This window comes from Takifugu flavidus, chromosome 21 (assembly GCF_003711565.1).
Source record: "Takifugu flavidus isolate HTHZ2018 chromosome 21, ASM371156v2, whole genome shotgun sequence".
NCBI classification, from domain to species: Eukaryota; Metazoa; Chordata; class Actinopteri; order Tetraodontiformes; family Tetraodontidae; genus Takifugu; species Takifugu flavidus.
In genome coordinates this window covers 1,415,218-1,431,253 of record NC_079540.1, presented here as the reverse complement: position 1 = coordinate 1,431,253, position 16,036 = coordinate 1,415,218, and the positions used below count along the sequence as shown (strand labels likewise).

The following is a 16,036-nucleotide window of genomic DNA, read 5'->3' as shown; positions in this document are numbered from 1 at the left end:
CTGTTAAAATGGCATTTTATTTCTTCCTTATTTCTTTATTTGACCTTGATACCTGCTGTATTTCTTTAACACCCCCCCCCTCGCCAGCCTCCCTCTCTCACTGGTACCAAACAAATCCCTCCGTCTTTCCCTCCGACATTAGCGAACTACTCCTGTTTCTCCTACTTTGCGCTCTGCTGGGCCGTGAAAGTAGAAGCAAGTTCAGTCACCAAACCGGTTCTGCTTAAGCTCCGAAGTTCTGCACACTTTGGGGCCCAAAGACCTCAGAATGTGGAGAAGATCTCTACCAAAAACTTCAAGGAGGTTCTTTGAAGGAGCGCGAGGATCTTAAAATGCCTTTTTGAGGAGTTCAGGCGGGTTTCTTATCTCTTGGAGCTTCATGTGTACCTGGAAATCTCTCAAAAAGAGGGTTTTGGAAGGAGCTCATTGTTTCTCCAAGGACGTTTTTAGATGAGTTGATGTTGGAAAGCTCCAACAGCACTTTAGAACATCTCAGCCGTGTCTTCTGTGACTTTTTCATTTGATATCAAAATGCTAAATTCCTGACACACTTGAATAAATCATAAGCGTTACTCTCCTTCCCATCATCTCTTACATGAAATATTAATAGGAAGAAGGGCCTGCATAATAAAATAAAGTTTGGGGCCGTTCTCGCTCACCTTGTCCTTTGACTTTTTGTCTTACTTTACAATTTTTATAAAGCTCTCCGCTAATATCCTCGTCTCTTTTCTTTCCCAACCCGAATTAACTCATTTGGAAGAGAAAGACGCCGCGCTTCAGGTTAATTCTCTGTTATCATTATTAACCTCTGCCCGTCTGCCAAAGTAGGCTAAAGCCTCAGGAGAGCCACTTTCGGTTTGAAGTACGCTGAGAAGCTGCGGCTATACGTTTCCATCCTGACGAGAATATTCTCATTATTGAATGTCGTTTTAACCTTTCAGGGGCTCATCGGAGGATGCGTAATTGGAGGTTGCTAAAAGTGGCTGGAGTGTTCTGTGAGAGGGGCTGTGATTTCCATATATAGGCCAGGATTTTACATAGGCTGATGATATAATGTCCCCGATGCTTTGAAGCTGAGATTATTCAGTGTTCTAGATGCTAAGCTAGCCCCTCCCTTCCAGCGCGCTACGCTAACGAAGTGAAGGTTTGCTTCGCTTTCACGTCTTTGTAGTTAATGTTACGAATGAAGCTTAATAAGCTGGTGTGTGTGGGGGTGTGTGTGGGTGTGAGTGTGTGTGTGTGTGTGTGTGTGTGTGTGTGGGTGTGTGTGGGTGAGTATCCAGGCACTGGGGATGACATTTTCTTTTGTGACACTTCTTCTGCTGGGTTTTTTGCCCTTGGCCTCTGGTGTGACCCACATCCGAAGACCCTCACCACAGAGAATGTCAGCACAGCCCTCGAGGGTGCACGCCTGTGACTGTGCGCCCTTGTGCACTTCGCCCCCACAGTGATTTTGCTGCTAACTTCCTGTGCTCTGCTGTTCCACGTATTTACACAGAGTATATGAGGACATCGCCATTAGGCCGGCTAATCTCGTCAGAGGGCTCGGAGTCTTTGAAATCTCTCAACCATCCTCCCCCCCCTCCTATTTAGGATTCTGATTCGTATCTCGCTTAGAAACACGCCGGGCTGCTTCGTGATTGCATCCAAAACTCTTTTTGACAGACTCTGACTCGGTTTAAAGCACAATCTCCCCAAATCGCTCCGATTTAATGTTGCTTTGCGTTTATTGTAGCGATGGAAGGAGCAGCGTCGCAGCATCTCCCCCCCCCCCACAAAAACAACCTCAATTTTTGGGCTCCATCCTCGCTCGGACGTTGGCGAGGTGTAAACACACACGCTCTGCAGCGTTCTCCTTTCTCAAACATTACGCCCCCCCCAAGGGGCGCGACTCGAGCTGACAGCCACACAAAAGTGTTTAAGACATCTCGGATTTGAGCAGCAACGCTAAGCAACAAGCGAGAGGAAGCGTGACGCTCGCGTGTCTTCCTGCGCCGTGACTCAGGTCTCTGCCGCGCCGCTCGGCCGTACGCACTTTAGCATCCAAATGTAGCCTGGAACTGACAAGATCACATTCTTCTGGGGTTTTAAATCTCACCAGAGGCAGTTTTGTTGCTTTAACTGAGGAAGTCGCTTTATTACCTCCGTTTTGATGCAAAAGGGAGGTAACCAGAGGTCAGGTACAGCCTGATTTCTATCTGTTGTATAGTAGGATGCATCCCTGCCCCCCACGCTGCCTACAAATTATATTTCCTATTTATCTAACGGCCTCTCCTCTCGCACGCTCTCGTGTTCGCTCCTTCCCCGGCGTCCCAGTATGGTGTTTATGTGTGGTCCAGGCCTCAGTCGGGCTGTTTATATCCACGGAGAAAGCCATTTGGGCTGCAGCCAGACTGTCTGCCTCTGGTGCCATCAGCCTTGGGTGTAGTACCGTCGTCAGCCGGGTGGTGGCAGCACTCAGCGAGCACGCTTTAAAGATCGATCCGCCTGATTGACAGGTTAAAAATAGATCCGGGGGTGAACGGCTGCACAAACGCTCCTGGAAATCTCCCTTGTTCTCTTGTTGCATAAGGTGAATTTGCAGGAGTGTGTGCCTGTGTGTGTCAGCTCCGCTGTTTCTGCCCCCTCTCGGGGTCGCCGGGGCCAGAATCGGTGCACCGCCCTGACCTGGTGAACTCGGATTCCTGGAACACGAATAAACACGAGACAAATGTCAGTTCCCACCTTTGGACAGGCTGCTGATCTTCAGGATTAACTTTGAAAGTCATTTTAGCAAGTTGCTATGCTGGTATTTTTATTGCCCTCCCCCCCCCCCCCCCCTTCCCCACCCCTCCCCCACCCCCACCTCCCATAAAGTCAACAAGTCCAACCCCCACCCCATGACAGACTAAAATACCTCCCAATTGACTATTTAAATAGTCGTCATTGTGTCATTTACAGTTTGGGGACAAAAAAAAGGAGCTAGAGAGGGTTTGTAATTACCCCCCCCCCATCCCTCCATCCACCCAAGAGCCCCGTTCAAGATGACAATCCTAATAGTCTCTTTCAGACCTAATTATGATTTGTCTGCAGCCGAAATGAGGTGGATAAAAAGCCGATGTAATTGGGGGATTGAGCCAAAACCCTGTTGGAGGTCTTAAAGAAGTAGTTGTTTTGTGTGTGTGTGTGTGTGTGTGTGTGTGTGTGTGTGTGTGTGTGTGTGTGTGTGTGTGTGTGTGCTGATGTATCCAGGATTATGAAGCCTTCTTTAGTGGGAAGAGTTCATATTTGACTGTTTGATCTGGAATTCTGTCCCAACTATTACTTTGGATTCTCTGCATCCTTTGATCTTTTCCTTTGATGACCTTTTGTTACCAGCGGTTTTCTGAGCGTTTCAGCCGTCGGTTTTATGTTGAACTTTAAAAACGTTGGCCTCCTGTCTACCCCACTAACCCGAGGCCATCCCAGCTTCTACACCATGTCAACTTGGATTTAATGATCTTTGTCAAAGAAGATCGATTTCTAATGCACATTATTAAAAAAAAAAAAAAGAATCCCGATCCTATTCTCCCTCATTCTGGGAGTGTGTGTGTGTGTGTGTGTGTGTGGGCGGGGGGGGGTTGCCCCTGTGGTCTGTTTGCTGTTGTCCCTCTGACCCCAGAAAAAGCTGGTAAATTACAGTAATTTAGCTAATAAAGCAGGTCATTAGAAGCTGATTGGGTAATTGTGAGCGTTTGCTTCTTCACCAGTAGACAAGGATTCAGGTGTGTGTGTGTGTGTGTGTGTGTGTGTGTGTGTGTGTGGTGTGTGTGTGTGTGTGTGGTGTGTGTGTGTGTGTGTGTGTGTGTGTGTGTGTGTGTGTGTGTGCTAGTTATCCCCCCTCTGATCAATCCTCTTAAGAGTCAGAAAATTGTCTAAAGAGGCTGCGTGACCCAGCGGCCCAGGGGTTGAGCGGTGGTGCGGCACGCCTCAGGCCCAGACCAGCCACCCTTCGCTCCCTTTGTGCTGCTTTTCAACGTTAATGTAAGCAGGTAACACTCACGCAAATCTGCTGCCACGACACGTTTTTCCCCCGTCTGGCTCTCCGGGGAGATAATTAGAAACTGGCAAAGCTGCTGCATAAAAGTTCTGATCCAAGGCACAACAACAAGGACTATTAGCAGACGGTTCTTCTATTTTTGCAGTGTTGCGACAGCCTTTGATGGGAGTATGAAATGACTCTTAGCACTGTTAATGGTCTGGCGTCGCCTTTTCTGTCAGCTGTGCGTGAATCTGGCGTCGTTCTGGTTCTGTTGTGTGTTTGTGTTGAAGGAAATGAAATGATTCTGCCGCTACAGTTATCGTGAGCCTTTCAAATCTCCAAGCCTCTGCTGATTCTCACTGTCAATTTAAGGAGTCTTTACAGCTTAATGCAGGCTAAATTCAGCCTTCCAGGGGATTAGCTTCATTTTAATTAGCGTATTTATGCATCGCTGCTCATCGATGTTCTGAAACACTGCTGCCTCCTCAAATGTCATCAAACCCCCAGTAGTTGCTCGAGCTCTGGAATCCATCTGTGACGATCCACGAGGAGACGGATCCGACGTTTCCCCTCTCCGAATCGATCGCGGCTCGGGGTCGGTCTAAACCAGCCGACGGCCGGCGCCGTTTCTCTCTCTCAGCCGGCTGTTTGCGGGCCGATTTACGAGCGCAACATTATGTGATTTAATAACACGGCTTCGAGCTTTATAACCCTTTATGAGTGAGAGAGGAGCCCGCGTGTGCGTGCTGGCATTCGCCGAACGTTATTGGCTCTCCGCCGCCAAACACGGTTTTACTTCCTTCCACAAACGCGCTGGGCTGGATCCCTCCGCGAGGGCCATGAAAGTGATTGAGAGCGACAGGAAAACGGGGGAAGATTGTCGGGTTTCTCCTTCAATAAGGGCGGGAGACTGACAGTAATCCTGACAGATTCGGGATTGTCTCGGCGTCGACTCCTCTGATTTTTGATGTACAGTTAAGAGATTTGAGCGCATGCAAAGTGTCTGTGTCCATAAAGCTGTCAACATCTTCCACGCTGTGGAACGCCTGTCGGAACCCTCCGTCAGGAGCAGATTCCACGCTTGTGTTTCGGTTTAGCGAGCGTTGCTCCCCAAACTTTCAGTGCATTGATCGGCGGGCTTCCTGGGCAGACATCGGCACCATGCGCTCCCCTCTGTGCATTCCGCAGCTCCTCCACATGGTGGAGAGGATCAGGAGGGGCAGGAATGCTACCGGTTTAGCTAGGCGGCCATGTGATCGGTCGTTTGATCTCTGGTGTAAAAGGTTGAGCGGAAAAGGTGCGACGCTATTGACCGGCGTGGCAACCATGTCGCGGCGTTGATCAATAAACCGATTCCCTCCTGGATGAGGACAGGGTCTTGTATTTTTTTTTTTTTTTTCTAAAACCCTCCTTCTCATCCCCCCTCCTCCTCCTCCTCCCACACAGGCTCATCAGCCCTGCCCAGCAACATCGCCTACTTTGGAAGCTCCCAGGAGGAAGACGATCTGGACGAGGAGGAAAATGAGGAGGAGGAGGAGGTGAGGAACGGAGGCGGGGTCCACCTTCACAGTGGGGGAAGCAGCCAGGCGCCAGCCACCTCCTCCTGCCACTCCACGCCGCGCAAGGGCAAGCCCCCCACCAGGCAACCGCTCAACGGGCACGGTAAGGAGGGTGGACGTTTAATCCCGCTGTTATTCACCTTACTTTTGTGGTTGAAGCGCTGCTTTCTGCTGCGGGTTGTCACAAATGAACAAAGTGATGTCGTTTCCACCTGCCGTGATCTTTTTTTTTTACGGAGAAGATGCCAAGAGACGAGCTATTTTTGGCAACAACAAATCCGGGAGGGGCTGAAGTCTAAACGGGACGGACGAAGGGGAAGGGGCAGAGCTGGAAAACAAGGTTTTCACCATTTATCTCCGAAGGGAAAAGTGCATTAGCGGAGAAGGAGCTGCGAGCGAGGGAGAGGTCTGATGACCTCATCCTCTGAAGCGCTCCTGTGTGGATTTTCCCAAATTTTGAGTCCTCATTTTTCCACCACGGAGATTGAAAAGGCCGCATGGGAGAACGGAGCAGCGCCGAGTCTCTTTCCACCCCAATTAACACATAGCTCGCTTAAGCCCTAACAAGGTGTTTATGCACACACTGTAACAGCTGGCCGGGGCCCTACACACACACACACACACACACCCACACACACACATAATGCAGTGACAGCATATGTGGGGGCCTTGGGGAACACAGGCCTGTGGATGAATGCACAACATTGAGGGGAACCGTTTGCACGGACCTTCCAAAATGTTACCGCAGCAACGAGAGAAACCAAGAAACAAAACGTGAGACCAGAGTGGACATTTTCGGAGCCGTGCGTATTAAAAAACAAAGCACTTCTGGGACAGTTTATGGAACCGTCCATCTCTCCCCAGCAAGCACTGAAGTAATACAATCCTTCCGGCCCTTCATTTCCCCCTTGAACTCCCCCCCTCGTCGCCGCCGCCGCCACATAAGTTCAAAAGGTCGGCTCTCGTATGTCCTCGTCTCAAGTGGAATGCAGAGGAGGGCAGAGAGGCTGGCGGGATTAAGAGAGGAGGAGGGAGAGCCATCGCGTTGTTTAATTTGCTGACAATATCTATTGGCCTCATGTGCCGCCCCCCCCCCCCCCCCCCATCCGCAAAAACCAACCTGTAACACTATCCGCACATTCGGACTATGAGGGGAAACCTGTTTGAACGAATCCAGGCTCGCTGTGCGTTAGGATAAGGAAGGAGACTCGGCCTCCTCCCTTATCTCCTACAGCAACACTGTTTGCAAAGCATCTCGGCGCCTTCGCGGCGATACGCTAAATAAATAGATAAGAGCCAAACAGGCGGGCGCAGTGTGTAAGAGATAGAAGGGAAGGGGTTAAGGATGTTTAAATGTCGAAGCGGCGTCCTGTCTCCTCTCCTCTGGGCTACGTGAGTATCAGCAGCGGGGGCATGAAGGGAGGAGGAGAGGAGGTGGGACCAGGAAAGAGAGAAGCATGAAACACGGGGCGCTAGGAGGAGGCAAGCATCAGCTCCCTCCTCGCTCTCGCGTGGCCAAGCTGAATGCAACGGCTTTTATTCGGGCTCGCTGCTCAGTTAGCTTCTAAATATGTCAAGGGTCGTGTTTTGGGATTTTTTTGATTTCGCTGACAAGCGCCGGGAAACACAGAGAGACACTTTTACTGACAGAAAATTGCGCTGATCCTTCGCACAACAGTCTTTTCCCGCGAGCTGGCCTTGCACGTTGCTGTAAACACAGCATCCGTCTCTCCCCCTGCGCCGCCTTTACAAACGAAATGAAGCTGGAATCGGCGCGGCGGGATGCCAAGGGGGGGGGCGGCGCTGATTGCGCCCCCTCGTCGGACCTGTTCAGTGTCACGCCGCCGCGGCTTGAACAGGCTCATTGACGGGTTTCATAAAGATGTTTCCATGCAGACCTTAAACCCCGCATGTTTTGTTGATTGAGGTCTGAACAGCAGCCAAGCGCGCGTCACTCTTTCTGAGCAGACGTTTGCCAGCGGGCACTGGGGTTTGCTTCCTGGTGGGGGGGGGCACAGTCATGTTGACAGAGTTTAAATACAGTAGCCCCTTGAAACAAATGTTGCATTGCAGTTGTGAAAATGCATCAAGTTGTGTGGCCAAAAGGCCAAAATGGTCTTCATCCCCACAAATTTGGGCGCAGAGGTAACGGTACAGCAGCATCGGACCATAAACGCTGATATAGTTGGAATCGAACTCGTCAATTTCACATACAGGAGTGAGTTGGGGGGGGGTTGGATCAGCGGCCCACAGCTGACTCCTGCGTTTCTCTTCCGCAGTGTTCAACAGCCATGCTAAAGCAGGGACCAGGGAGAGCCTGAGGCCTAAAGCAGGAACTCACGGCAGGGACGCGCCCGCCCCGCCGCTGCCGCCCCCTCCGCCGCCCCCTCCGCCCCTCCTGAGGGAGCGCAGCGAGCGAGCGGAGGCGCGGGAGCACGCGAGGGAGCTGCAGGCCCTGGCCGCCGGCCGAGGCTCCGCCAACGGGCTGCCGTCGAGGAGGGCCGCCGAGGAGCTTCGCAAACAGGTACTGCAGCTGCGGTTACATAAACGGAGGACGCCAAAGCATAAACGGAGGACGCCAAAGCACGTGAGAGGAGACTGTAGACGCAGAGAGTTTGTGTGGAGGTGAATGGCTGGCGTTGATGCCGCTGTGACTCAGGGTCCTGTATTTACCGCCTGTTCCTCTCTGACAGTAATGATCATGTTTTGGCTCAGCGTGACTGCAGCTACTGTATATTTAGTTATGCTGGCCGGGGGCTCCGGCTCCTCCCCTGTGGCGCTGAGCGGGTTTCAAAGAACTTCGTGCAGCCAGAGAAGGGGGGGGCGCGGACGGACGGAGTTGAGGTCTTTATTAGGAAACTGCTTCCTTTGTTTGTGTACTCTTGGCTCGTTCCTGCCACCCTTCGTTCTCTCCCCTCACTTCCTTTCTCTCACGATTTCACCCTTTGTCTCTTTCTGCACTCTTCTTCTTCCCTTTTTTCATCCTTCTAGCGGATGGATCTCGCCCTTGACAACACGACTCCGATCATTTAGAAGGATTACACCCCCCCCCCCTTTCAATTAGCACCAGCGGTGTGTCTTAACCGTGTGTGTTCAACACACACTTCTACCCGCGACCAACTGTGAAAACACAGGCTGAGCCATCTGAAAGGTTAAGCAAAGATGCTGCTAACAAACTAGAGCTGGTGTGGACTTTTTCATTGAGCTGGAACCCTCCAGCCGGAGGCGGAAAGATAAACGCTTCTGTTGATCTGTTGCCTCATGTTGTGTGTGTTATTAATCCCGAGCTGCGGTGACCTTTTTCCCGCTCCCTAAAAGTCACCCAGCTCATCACGTCTCATCCCAGCGAGACAGGGAGGGGGGGGGCAGGCTTGGTCTGGAGTTCTACCTCGCTACCAAGGTGTTCCCGCCGTCGCCCTGCAGAGGGCAGAACTCGGGGTCGAACCATCTGTATCGGCGTGTTGTTCCACCAAGTCAGATGTCCAGTGGGCTGCTTGCTGCCAGAGCGCGCACACGTATCCATCCGCGGGGCTGTGCAACGATGAACTTTCTCCTTTTGTTTCTGATGGCTGGCTCCTGCAGATGTTGCCTGTTTAAAAGTCTTCCTGCCAGCACTCAGCTGGGCTATAGCAACACATGATGTCATCTAGACCCACCTCCCTCTCCTGCTCCCTCCCCCTTCCCCACTCACATGAAACTGAAATCCTGCCTGTGTCTGCGCGCGTGTGTGCGTGCGCGCGTGTGTGCTCTTCTTTTCTTCCTCGGGCTTGCGTGTCTCTCTTCCTCCGCTCTTCAGCCTGCCCGTATCTGAGTGGCGTCTGATTTCCACATCCTTCACCACGTCGCAGTGTTAGTTTTTTCTCTCGCAGTCCTGTCACTTCTCCCATAGCCTTGCATTAATCCTCCCTCGCCGCTCCGTTCCGTCCCAATTTTCCACCAGACCCAATAAACAGGCGAGGGAGAGCGTCCGAGCTCGCCCCCTTGTGGCAGGAAGTCGTCACAACCGCGTCTCAAACCTGCTGCTGTGTCAGCAACCCGGGCCTGGTCGCAGCGTCGCAGGTGTTCTTTTGCTCCAAACTGAGCCATAAACTCAGATTGTTGATTTTTAAAATGATATGATATTTTTACTATGATTTAATATGTATGTGCCCCCCCCTTTCATTCTCACTCCCCTCACTTCCTCCTTCCCGCTCTCTCTCCTGGTCACCTTGTGTTTTTTCTGAGCTGGTTGGACAATGACTGACGGTGCTGGGGCTAGGTTTCAGCCCCCCCACCTTATCTTTTAATGGCCCGGTCTTTGTGTCGCCCCCGCCACCTGAGACAAACACAACACAATACAGGCTACACACACACACACACACACACTCGTGCAGCACAAGAGCCCTTCAAAGGCGAGCCTGTCAATGGGACGGCTGCCACCTCCCTCCCGTGGCGCCTCGACTGTGATTGATAACTCCATCTCTCCTCCTTCCTTTCCCCTTTTTTTGGTTCAGTTCCAGCCGGTCGGCACAAAACACGCTTCCAGATCAGGCTCAGGGATGGAAACAGGGGGGAAAGCGTGCCGTGGATGTTAAGAATTAAGGCATGAAAATAGTAGAACTGTGACAAACTTTCATGCAATGCCAAAGGTTATACATTAAAGACGAATGAAACAGGCTCCACTCGTGTCCCGATCTCTGTAGGCCACAAATGAAGATACACACCCGTTAGATTTGATAGTACAAACACCGATTTATGGTGTTTAAGGCGTACATGACAAATACTAATGTTGTATTTGTCCATATGGGGTTTTGCTCTATTCCTCTGACCTCAGCGCTTACCTCATACTGGTCTGCCATCTGCCACCAGTAAACCTCCGAGGAGTTTGTCTCTCTGTTTCCTTTTCATTTCCTCACTTCCTGTGCATTGTTGGCATTGCGTTGTGATGGGATTGGCCTTATTTAACACATGTGTTCCTTTCATTGCAGGTCTCTAAGGTGAACGGGCTGACCCGGGCAGGCTCGGCGCAAGCTGCTGGTGGTGCTAAAAAAAGCCGCGACTTCCGACTGCCGTCCAAAACTGTGAAGAAGTACACAGCCACCGTGTCCAAGGGCCACGTCACCTACACCAAAGCCAAACAGAGAGAACTGGGCAAAAAAACCAAACTCGGCAGCAGCAGCAAACACAACAGCGCCGCCTCGGCACCGTCGTCAGCGAACAATCACAATCAGCACAGCCAGCCAGCAGCCAGCAACGGTCTGGCCAACTCAGGAAAAGCATCGGCACCAGCCCACCACAGCAATGCAAAAACCCGCAAACAGGTGCTATTATCCAATGGGCTGCACAATGTGACTGTCGGCACACGCCTCAACGGCAGGCTCAATGGGCAGCGGCACAACGCCCTGGTCAAGGAGGACGGGCAGAAACTGTACCAGCGCCAGCAGAGCCAGGGCGAGTGCCTCGGGCGAGAGGGGCTCCGCAACTCCAAGCGACGCCTGGAGGTGGTGCTCAACTCGGTGGGGATCGTTGAGCAGAAAGCCAAAAGCAGTGGCAGCGAGGCCAAACGGGCCAAGGTTCAGACGGCGGCTCTGGAGACGCGTAGCAGCAGCAAGAAGATGGCCAACCAAGAGAGAGCGGCCGCCCCCGCCACGCCTGTGTCGAACGGGCATAAATCGGACACGCCCTCCTCTCCGAAACACCCATCTCCCGCGGCGTCGCCCCCTTCTCCTGCTCCCCCCCCTCAGCCGACTCCTTCTACACCAGCAGCCAGCGCGGAGCCGGTGAACCAGCGGCCGAAGCGGGCGTCAGCCGGCAAGCTGATGTTGATTCGACAAGCACAGCAGCAGCAGAGCAGGTCTCACGGTCGGAGCTCCTCCTCTTCCTCCCCTTCATCAGGCCAGAATCAACCACAGAACCCCAGTCGTGCCAGCACTACCTCAGACCCCCAACAGACCTCCGAGTCCTCCTCCAACGCCTCCTCTCCACTCTTTCCTGCCAACAATCCCGGACAGCTCAAACCAGCAGCGTTCCGATCTGCGGACCGCGACAAGGAGTGGGAGCGCGAGAAGGAGCTGACCCGCCAGAAGGAGCGCGAGCAGGAAAGGGAGTGGGAGCGCCAGCGGAGCAGAGCGGACGGCTGGCCGGCCCTCGGAGAAGCCCCCGTCTTCCGGCCGGTGCCGAGGGAGTTTCTGGACCCGTTGGTGTACTTGGACGCCGTGAGGGAACAGGCCGAGGCCGCCGGGATATGTCGAGTGGTGCCGCCGCCGGACTGGAGGCCCGAATGCAAACTGAACGAGGAGATGCGATTTGTTACACAGGTGCAGAGGGTCCACATGCTGGGCCGACGCTGGGGCCCCAACGTTCAGCGGCTATCCTGCATCCGCAAGCACCTCAAATCTCAGGGCATTACCATGGATGAGCCGCCGGTCATTGGTAGGTGTCCCGGCCCCACGGTGAGCCTGTGTGTCGGTGCGTGTGAATGAACCCTGTCTCTGTGTACGCAGGTGGTTGCGAAGTGGACCTGTCGCGCTTTTTCCAGCTCATCAACGACATGGGCGGCATGCAGCAGGTGATGGACCTGAAGAAGTGGACCAAACTGGCCGATCTTTTGCGCATCCCCAAGTCGGCGCAGGACCGGCTGGCCAAGCTGCAGGAGGCGTACCTGCAGTACATCCTCTCCTATGACTCGCTGAGCGCAGAGGAGCGCCTCCGGCTGCTGGCTGAAGTGCTGCAGGAGAAAAAGAACATGGAGACCCGCCGGGGCCCTCTGGAGGGTCTCTCCGACTCCTCCGCACCGAGCGCGCTGGTGCTGCCACGCTACGAGCCCAAGAATGGGCTAGCGGGCGGGATGGTGGGAGGGGCAACGGGGCACCATCGCACCAATGGAGTATACCACCATCTGAAGGAGCTGGAGGCTCAGGTCAAAGCAGGCCGGCGCCGGCTCTTCACTCAGGAAAAACAAGGCAAAGAGGACAGGCAGCATGTGGAGGAGGCGCAGCAGGAAGAGGAGGACGGCGGCGTCCTTAGTGACCAGCACAAATGTATTTACAAGGTGAGCAAGAGGACGGTCTTTGCTGATGAAGCACAGAGACGCCAAACTCAAAAACGCAGCGTTTACTCGCCCGCTGCGTCCGTAAATGTCTGAATGTAGCAGCACACAAACGTCTTCACTGTTTACAAATCAATCAGGACTCAATTTGCACTTTATCTCGGACGCACGCGCCGCGCCACAAAGGCGGTCCTTGGCGACGGTGCCGCTCCGTTGACGGCAAACAGACGACTTCTGAGCGCGAAAGAGTAGCGGGATTCACAGAGCCGCTGTTCCAGCTGCTGGTACGGGCGGTGTATCCCCACATCCCCTGGCAGCTGTGTTGACTCTGGCTGGCTGAAATGTAGGTCAAAGAGAAGCCCCCCCCCCCAAACCCCGCCTGCTCCGTCTCCCTTTAAATCACCTCCCTCTCTCCTCTCCGTTAGCCCCCCCCCCAGAGTCCAGCCTTCTCGCCAACAGACTCGCACTCCGTCATGCTCGATACTTTCGTCGAGGCCTCTGACAGGAATTAATGCACCAGCGGCGACAGTCCAGCAGCTACAGGTTGCAAAACTGTGCGTGTGTGTGTGTGTGTACACTCACGCGCGTGTGTGTACGAGCACGCTATCGTTTATTTACACGTCAATCCCAGATCTTGTTGCCTTAGATGCTAAACTCTGGACATTGTGCCAATAAAGGAGGATTGTTGCTATTTAGGACGATCCCAGTGTCTGTGCAGACCCCAGAGGTCTAACTGGACTTCACCGGGTCTCTGCTGAACAATCGTCCGTTTGTCCAAGTCCGTGTGACGTGTGTAGTGGCTGTCACCGTCCCCCGGCCCCCCCTCCACTATCCTCAGACTTTATCAGGAGTGGCCCCCAAGTGGAGGTTCTATTTCACTTCTCTCAGAGGAACAAAGTGCACGTCGAGGGTATAATTATGTCTCATTACACCATGAAGGCTTTAGACGAGCGCTGCTGACGTTTTTTGCCCGTACGACTCGGTCAGGCCTGGACTCCGGCGCTCTGGAACCCTGTAGCCGTTGGAACGCCGTTGCTAATTCCCTACAGTTTAATCCCAACGCATTTCTTTCTATTTGGTCCCGGTCGACTGGGCACATTTCCGATGCTAAGTCTCACGCTGAACGTCTCTTTGTTGCAGGGGAAATCGGTGTCTTTGACCAACTTCTTCAGGATAGCTCGGAACACCATGACCATGTGCTTTAACAAGGAACCGGGAGCTGCTGAGGTCGAGGTTAGCGTGCTAATGTCTGCGTCAGCTCTTGATATATATTTATCAGCCGTGCACTTCTGGAGGTGTGAAACCTGTATCGGGCTGATTCGCCCCCCTCTTTGTTCTCTCAGCAAGAGTACTGGAGAATCGTGGAGCAGAGGGACTGCCACGTGGCAGTGCATTGTGGGAAGGCTGACACTAGTACACACGGCAGTGGTTTCCCCACAGGAAAGTCAGAACCCTTTTCAAAGTAAGTAACCCGAAAAGCTTCCCAGCTCACTCCAGCTGCGTGACAGCGAATCTAAGCAGAGGAATCTCCCAAAGTAACCGTGTCCCGATGTGTTCCTCAGACACGGATGGAATCTCACTGTCCTTCCAAATAATTCTGGATCCATTCTGAGGCATCTGGGTGCTGTGCCTGGTAAGTCTGCTTTAAAAAACCCACCTGGAGATTTAAGTGTAATGCTAAAACCCCCGTTTCTCCCCGCAGGGGTGACCATTCCCTGGCTCAATATTGGCATGGTCTTTTCTACCTCATGCTGGTCTCGAGACCAAAACCGCCTTCCATATATTGATTACCTACACACTGGTGCTGACTGCATTTGGTATGTATGGACCTTTGGAGAAATGTGTTAGAGTAGCAGTGATTTCGCCTACACGTGCCTTTTAATTGTGAGCCCTGGGCGTGACCCCTGCAGGTATTCTGTCCCTGCTGAGGAGAAGGCAAAGTTGGACAAGGTGGTCCATACACTGCTTCAGGCCAACGGCACCCCAGGACTAGACATGCTGGAGAAGAACATCATGGTCAGTGTCTGCGGCCGAACCGTCACACCTCTTTTGTCCGTAGAAAGTGGAATCATAACATTTCGTCCCCCAGATCTCTCCGGAGGTGCTGTGCCGCGAAGGCATCAAGGTTTACCGTACGGTGCAGCGGAGCGGGCAGTTTGTGGTCTGCTACCCCGGTGCCTTCGTCTCCAAGGTTTGCTGTGGTTACAGTGTGTCTGAGACGGTGCACTTTGCCACGCCACACTGGATGAACCTGGGATACCAGGCTGCCAAGGTGAGCAGATGGATCCCGATGGGCAGAGCAGCGCGGGGCACGCGTGGAAGTCACGCTGTCACGAGGCCAAAATATCACCCCGTCATTTCTGTTGCGCTCGGGATGCAACACTGCCACCCCGTGGACAGAAGCGGCTACAGCGCCTAAAACTCTGGTTCTTTCTTTAGATATTTATTGTTCTGAACGTTAAGGTGTCATTTTATCACATATTCCTAAGAGGATGTCTGTTTATAGCACAAATGGAAGAAAAGTAAATATCCTATTCTGTCATTATGACCATTAGAATGATGAAAATATCAATATATATCCCCCACACCCTATTGAATGCCTGGCTGAGATGGCTCTCGTGGGTAATTGAACATTCATACAATATTATGTGTTGTGTTGCACGGCCGTAAACATTAATTTGGTTACTCTGCAGCCAGAACAATAGCCAATATAATTCCTGCTGACTGATTAAATAGCACGGATTTTGTGCGCAGGACCTCAAGTGTCGTCGCATAGCAAAACCTTTCTCCATGGAAAAGCTGCTGTACCAGATCGCCACAGCTGAATCCAAGCGGGACAACGGCTTTCTCCTCACCACCATCTCCACCCTCCTCAAAGACCTCAGGTGGGCGGTGTGGTGCAGATCAAAGAAATCCAATTTGGCCAAGCTAGTCTTCCTGCCCTGATTCAATCACTGCGTCCCAACAGGAACATTGAGCTATGTCAACGGCAGGAACTTTACAAGGCCGGTTTGCTGTCCTCCGCCCGCTACGGCACCCACGACGGTAACCTCGGCCCCGGGGAGGGACGTAAAAAGCCCCGCGGTAAATGGCTGGCACTGGAGTCCTCGGAGAGACGCTGCCAGATCTGTCAGCACCTCTGCTACCTGTCCATGGTGAGAGAGCGCGCTGCCTTTTATCCTCCAACAACAGACCGTCAATCCTCCGCGAAGCGCCGGCTCGCACGCCTGCCGGAGGCGACGCCTATGTGAGATGTGATTTCTGACTCCGGTTTTGGTTGCGCAGGTGGTTCAGGAGACGGACAACGTGGTCTTTTGCCTGGAGTGTGCACTGCGATACGTGGAGAAGCACAAGTCCTGCAGGGGCCTCAAGATGATGTATCGATACGATGAGGTAGGCCGTCGCTGCCGTCCACTTCCCCCCGTGTCCACACGGGGGAGCCAGAGGAAG

The 16,036-nt window shown here is 53.0% G+C and overlaps 1 protein-coding gene across 1 annotated transcript in view; it reads left to right on the top strand.

Annotated features, from left to right (window-relative positions):
• The window catches only part of jarid2b (jumonji, AT rich interactive domain 2b), a 68,978-nt gene that overhangs the window by 50,431 nt on the left and 2,511 nt on the right, over positions 1-16,036 (top strand). Inside the window, exons 5-17 of the mRNA XM_057020165.1 lie at positions 5,447-5,662; positions 7,839-8,083; positions 10,527-11,970; positions 12,042-12,589; positions 13,727-13,819; positions 13,930-14,048; positions 14,149-14,219; positions 14,289-14,403; positions 14,497-14,602; positions 14,676-14,858; positions 15,341-15,471; positions 15,555-15,741; positions 15,872-15,979. Of these exons, the coding sequence (XP_056876145.1) occupies positions 5,447-5,662; positions 7,839-8,083; positions 10,527-11,970; positions 12,042-12,589; positions 13,727-13,819; positions 13,930-14,048; positions 14,149-14,219; positions 14,289-14,403; positions 14,497-14,602; positions 14,676-14,858; positions 15,341-15,471; positions 15,555-15,741; positions 15,872-15,979 (3,566 nt within the window). The remainder of the gene's footprint in view (positions 1-5,446; positions 5,663-7,838; positions 8,084-10,526; positions 11,971-12,041; positions 12,590-13,726; positions 13,820-13,929; positions 14,049-14,148; positions 14,220-14,288; positions 14,404-14,496; positions 14,603-14,675; positions 14,859-15,340; positions 15,472-15,554; positions 15,742-15,871; positions 15,980-16,036) is intronic.